Source organism: Poromitra crassiceps (genome assembly GCF_964638095.1).
Source record: "Poromitra crassiceps genome assembly, chromosome: 1".
Lineage (NCBI taxonomy): Eukaryota > Metazoa > Chordata > Actinopteri > Beryciformes > Melamphaidae > Poromitra > Poromitra crassiceps.
This window is the reverse complement of record NC_139623.1, coordinates 106,400,279-106,406,289: the sequence shown is the minus strand read 5'-3', so window position 1 is coordinate 106,406,289 and position 6,011 is coordinate 106,400,279. Positions and strand designations below refer to the sequence as shown.

General features: G+C 44.6%; 1 protein-coding gene across 1 annotated transcript; it reads left to right on the top strand.

The window, feature by feature from the left end:
- Nucleotides 1-1,801: 1,801 nt before the first annotated feature.
- Nucleotides 1,802-6,011, top strand: LOC310773953 (uncharacterized protein). The gene is made up of 2 exons (XM_083633991.1): nucleotides 1,802-3,000; nucleotides 3,191-6,011. Exons 1-2 carry the CDS (start codon nucleotides 2,283-2,285, stop codon nucleotides 4,165-4,167), a joined length of 1,695 nt encoding a protein of 564 aa, XP_083490117.1. The 5' UTR covers nucleotides 1,802-2,282; the 3' UTR covers nucleotides 4,168-6,011.

Genomic DNA, 6,011 nt, shown 5'->3' with positions numbered 1-6,011 from the left:
AAATTTTTACAAAATTAATTTATTTCATTTGTTTCAGCGGGCATCCTGGACCAAATACCTTGAAATTTGACCTTAATATCTAACCTTGGAGTTGGTAGAAAATTTGGGGGAGTTACATGGTCTCAAAGTCCATTGCATAGTTGTCCCATTGGTTTCAATGTTAATTTTGCACAAAAAGAACATTTTTTTTTTGACTCCCAGCAAATTTTTCCAAAAAATCATTATTTCCTTGATGTTACACATCTCACCTTGACTCAAGCGGTTAAAATTGTAGTTTCTACTGTGTTTTGCTATTTCCCCATATTCCCCCAGTTTTGGCATAGCAATCAATTCCATACAGTTTACATGAAATGTAAAAAAAACTGATTCCTATGCCAAAGATGGGAAAATATTAGAAAACTGAATTTGACAGTCCACACTACTGATTTGAAGCCTTTAGACCAGGATGGATGCTGGACTAAAGCTCGTTTGTGTGTTTTGGGGAAAATGGCTGGTAGTCCAAAACATGCGCTTTTTGGATTTTTGGCTCAAAATATGAACAAATATTATTTTTACAAAAAATCACAAAAAATACAAAAACCCACTGATGATGTCACAATGTCTGTGAAATCATCAGTAATGTCATCAGTGACATATTATTGACCAAAAATCATCTCATGACATCACTGATTATGTCATAGGCTAGTGATGTCATAGGTATTGTGACATCATTCCTGCCAATCTTTGACACTAGGCATCTTGCAGTGGTGACTTTTGTAAAACACCCCAACCTGCCCATAATATCAGATCCAAATCCAGTTTGTCTTTATGGAAAGAAAAATCACTTTTTTTTTTTTACTGTACTTTTTTTTTTTTTTTACTGTACTTACTGTACACTGGCATTTGAGGGGTTAAAATTCGAATAGGTATGAAATGTTGGTATGAGGTATTAGGGAAGAAGTTACCAATGAATTATAAACAGTCAAAAATTTAAATTAATATTTATAAATTAGTACAGTATTCCCGTTAAGGTCCATCAGATGGATTAACAGTAAATTCATATTCAGAACTAATATTGCCCTACAGAAAATATTGCCCTACAGAAAAATAAATAAAATAAGTTTATTGCAAAAAAAATCTTTGACGTTCAATAAAATGATTTAACCAAAACAGAAGTGGCTGGTATAACAACAGAGACTCTCCCCAATAATGCTCTCAGGTTGAGGTTACTTTAATGCTAGTCTCGACGCCAGACCCATAGTCTGGGCACCTTCCACCCCGCTTTTTGTCATGGGGCGTAAACCACGGAACCAGAATGAACACCGGAAGGCAGTGCGCCAAAAAACATCTGTGTTGCTGTTAGCTTGATGTCTCTTCCCTCGATTAATTGTCTGATGCAAAGCTTCTGTATTGGCTTAAAAGATGTGAGATTGTGAATCCGCAATGTTTCTAAAAGAACTTCGGTACGTCCATCTTTTGTTTTGTTGTTTGCCGTTCTGATACTTGGGTCAAATTGTCAAGTTAACGTGAAAGTTGACGAGCTAGAAACGCTGCCATCCGGTCTAGGGCGGGCTCTAGGCCGGAACCAGTAGGGTGACAAAATCAATTGTGGGCGGGAGCCAGGCTCTTTCTCGCCGAGAAGAGCCTGGTGATGCGAGGTTACCAGACCCATGAGAGTTCTTAATGCCTGCAAGTCATCACTCGGGAAAAATTTTGCCCGTGTAAACTGTTGGCAGAGCTGCTCATGTGAGCCGCTTCACCTACGTCATTTATGTGCGACAGAATCTTCTCCATCAGTGCCATCAGCCATCAGTGATACAGGCCTCACTGTGCTGAACTGAACAGAAGAAGCTGGAGATGGGAGAGCCGCAGCGGTAGGACGAGGGCAAACACCTATCAAACACTTTTAATACTAGTTTATGAACTCGATAAATGTATGCAGACAATTCGCGAGCATCCGCATATTATTGCCGCACAGCCAAATTGTGCATAAAATACGCCTTTTACCGATAGGCATCGCAAAGCTAGCAAGCTAATGTTACCTAGCCAGGCCCAGCGACGATCAACTCGCCAACTCGCATTTCCGAGTTGACTGACATTGTTTTGTAAGCGACGCCAACTAGAGAGAGCTAATGTGGTAAATACGATTGGGAACAATTCAGCCATTGTTCTGGCTCATTCCAACAACAAAAACACAATACAATTGGATTGGAATTGCGATAGCTACCGCTACATAACAGATCAAACGTTAGCGTAACTTGCTAACGTTAGCTAACTGAGCTAAAGCTACACACAATAATATAATGACTTCTAGGAGGACAAGTTATGGTGGGAGCATGGACTCATCTGCATCAGGGAGTGGTAGCAGCACAATCAATAGTGGAAATCGTAAGCAAAGTATTATCAACATTCCTAACAGGACTGGGACAGAGTCTTGTTACGATCGGAAAGTGGACAAGGCTGGATACGGAACTTCCCAGGGCAACATGACTGTAACATCACTGAAATCACGTCTTGCCCCGACCATCCAAACTGCAATGTCTGCCGCAGTTGATACTCTTCTGGGCGAGGTGGTGCTTGTACTAAACGAGACACAGCAAGAGTTGTTAAATAAAGAGCAAGAGAATGAAAGACTTAAAGTGCGCCTTGAAGTGTCGGAAAGGGAACTGAAGACATTGCAAGACTGTCTGTGTAGTGCCCAAAAGCTAATAGATCAATTGCAGATTACATACACAGGCACTCAGTCAATTGGTCAGTCTGTTTTTGCCCCCTCGCTGTCCTCCATGACTTCCATGGCCGCAGGCCTGGACAGGGACCATCAGAACTCCCGAAATGTGAACGGAGCCGGAGTGGACTTGGGTCTTGGTGGCTCTGTGGATGAGTCCCTTCACGGGTTTGAGCCAAGAGATGACTACAAAATGTGCCAGCTTTCAATCCAACCAGATGGCTCGGTGACTAATCACGCTCTTGACTCCTTTGCAACCAACACATCTCACATGTGCTCCGACTCCAGTAGACCAGGTAAATATAAAACTTGACTTTGCTGCTTGTTATAGGATGACATGAATGCCTCACATTTTAGGTGTCCTTTGCAAAAGATTTTGAATCTCAATGCAACTAACCTGGTTGAATAGAGATTAAAAACAGTTCTCTGTGTTTTTCCATCAATGTGCTCATAAGTTGGCCATTTCTGTATGTTTGATCTCTGCAGATGAGCGGCAGTCTCAGGGGAGTGGAGGGCCCAGGTTTGAGATAAAACAGGAGCAGGGACCTGCTTCTGGCTCGGGTCAGCCCAGCAGGAAAGAGTCAGGGCTGCGGAGTGACAACAGAGTCGGTGACGGCGAGCAGTCGGGCCATACTGTTGATGATCTTGGCTACGTTCAAGTTGTCGGAGGGGACAGGGGTCCCCAGCGTCCCTTTACTTACCCTCTCCGCCACCCGAGACCCGCTCGGCAGCGCTCCGGCGCCCTGTCTCAGGGCGGTCTGGATGAAGAGAAATCTGTGGCTAGGACTTCTGGAGTCGTGAGAGGAGACAGCGTGTCACCGGGCAGGGCAGATGACTCCGCGGGGCCATCGGCCGCCGACACGGTGGTGGGGGAGCCCACCCCAGACCGGCCCCACCACTGCCTGGAGTGCGGAAAGACCTTCCGCCTGATCTCCAGCCTGAAGAAGCACATCCGCATCCACACCGGAGAGAAGCCGTACCCGTGCGGAGTCTGCGGCCGCCGCTTCCGCGAGTCGGGAGCCCTTAAGACTCACCTACGCATTCACACCGGTGAGAAGCCGTACTCGTGCTCTGAGTGCGGCAACAGTTTCCGCCACTTGGACGGCTTGCGCAAACACCGCCGCACTCACACGGGGGAGAAACCCTATGTGTGTGCCATCTGCGGGAAGCGCCTGAGCCGCCTGCAGCACCTCAAACACCACCAGCTCATCCACACCGGAGAGCGGCCCTGCTGCTGCCCCTTCTGCAACCGCAGCTTCAAGGAGCCAGCGGCGCTGCGGAAGCACGTCCGCACGCACCGGGAGGAAGGCGGCCACATGGGAATGGGCCCCGTCGGAGAGGAGACGGACCAGGACGCCATGGACGATATTAACAACCTTCACCCGGCTGCTCCCTCCCCGCAGATGAGGTTTGGGGAGTGGGGCGCCGATGAGGATGACAGCTCGGTGGTGGACTGTGTGTAGGGTGTGTTTAACGTTCTCATTCTCACCATAGTACATACTCCAGTTTAAAAAATGGAACGTTAAAAATGGGCTTCCTATAGTTTGTAAAGTGGATAAGGAAGTCTGTTCCATGCTTTTAGTAAAGAATTAGGCTTTGTATAACTCTAGCCTTGGAGTGTTATTCAGTTATCAGGGTAGCCTATTCTGACATTTTTTGTGTTTTACATTTCTAGATGTAGGCCTAAAAGCAGCTTTTAAAATATCAATTGTACATCTAGTTTCATGGTCTTTTAAGTAAAAGCAAGTAGTCCCCCCCCCCCCTGCCCATTCTCATATACAGTACCTACAGTGGCAGTACAGCTTGAAGGTTCGAGAAGCGTTCTTGGCACAGGGAATAGCCAGTTTGCTGCATTCCCAGGAATAACTGGGGAGATGGGTGGAGGACGTCACGTGAACGAAAAGCTGTCTCCCCACCTTTTCAACAAACCCTACAAGTGCCTTGAGCAAAGCACTCAACCCTCAACTGATTCAGTGGTGCTGCTCTGTGGCCGATTGTTCACGACTGTTTGCTGGACAGCTCCCAGCTGGATTTTAAACTGTCATTAGTCTGTTCTTCAACTATTAAGCAGGAGTGTCTTGGCCAGAAAGAATGACCGAGATCCACGCTGTCCTTGAATCTGTAGTGCCTCATCCTCCAGCCCTGCCTCTATCATGTCTCTCATCCCTTCCTCTCATCTTATGTTATTTTTTATCTGCTAGATACTTTTTCAAGCAAAACTGCAAGTGAGAATTTATTACTAATATTGTAACTGCTGTCTGCCCCAGCAAACTAGCTGAAATGTAGCTGTGAGCTGGGGAACATAAACTTGTTCTTCTTTCATTCATTGATTGGAGGAGGGGGAAACGATCTTTTGGCCTCAAGTTAGTACCGTATGCAGAATGACTGAGTACTTTATCCCCGGAGGGAAATTGTGGCGTTACAACAGCAGTAACATCAATGACATTAACACAACACAGCTTATATCAAAAACACACAGAGTATGCCACAGACCAACAGCTTAAATGCTGTTTTTCCAATTCCTGAGTCTGATGGTCATCTCTCACATTATGGACCATTTCTTCACAGACAGCATTCCATTTTTTTTGTGCCAGCTGCTATATCTAGAAAGCCTATTCATTTCTGGACTTCCATTATTCTTACCAGCCAATTACCGGCAATGACAGGCTGACAGACTTTGGTGCGTGCATGTGTATATCCGTTCCTCTTGCACCAATGCCTCTAGGCCCTTTCTGTAAATAAGAATGTGGTTTTAGTCAACTTATCTGCTTAAATATAAGGGTTAACATGTATGTGGAGAAGGTTAGTGTGCAACAGTGTTGAAAGACTTTTTTTTTAAAGTAATGTCCTTTGCAACCATTAATATGCTACCATAATGTAAATATGTAATCCTATTCAATTGCTTCCTGATAACAAGCTGTTAAGACACAAACAGAGAAGCTCTGACGTGACGCATCACGATCGAACAGCGGCGCGGAGTTCTTGTCACAACCTCATTGAGCTATAAGTCTCTGGTGTCATATAAACATGTATACTACTATTGATCTTCGTGTAATTATACTATGTACATTTACAAGTGTAAGTCTTTAAATGTTTTCAAGTTTTTAAAAGCATTCAAAATATGAAATATCTGTCACTGTATACCTGGAACAAGTTTTACCAAGGTTGTCTTTCCCCCGCGATACCATATTTGTTGTTTTTTTGTACCACATCCTGGGGGGCCTCTGCATGTTGATTTGAACTGTAATGGCATACTTCCTTCATGCCAAGAAGTTGGTGTAAAATGTGAAATGAATGACTTTTTTTT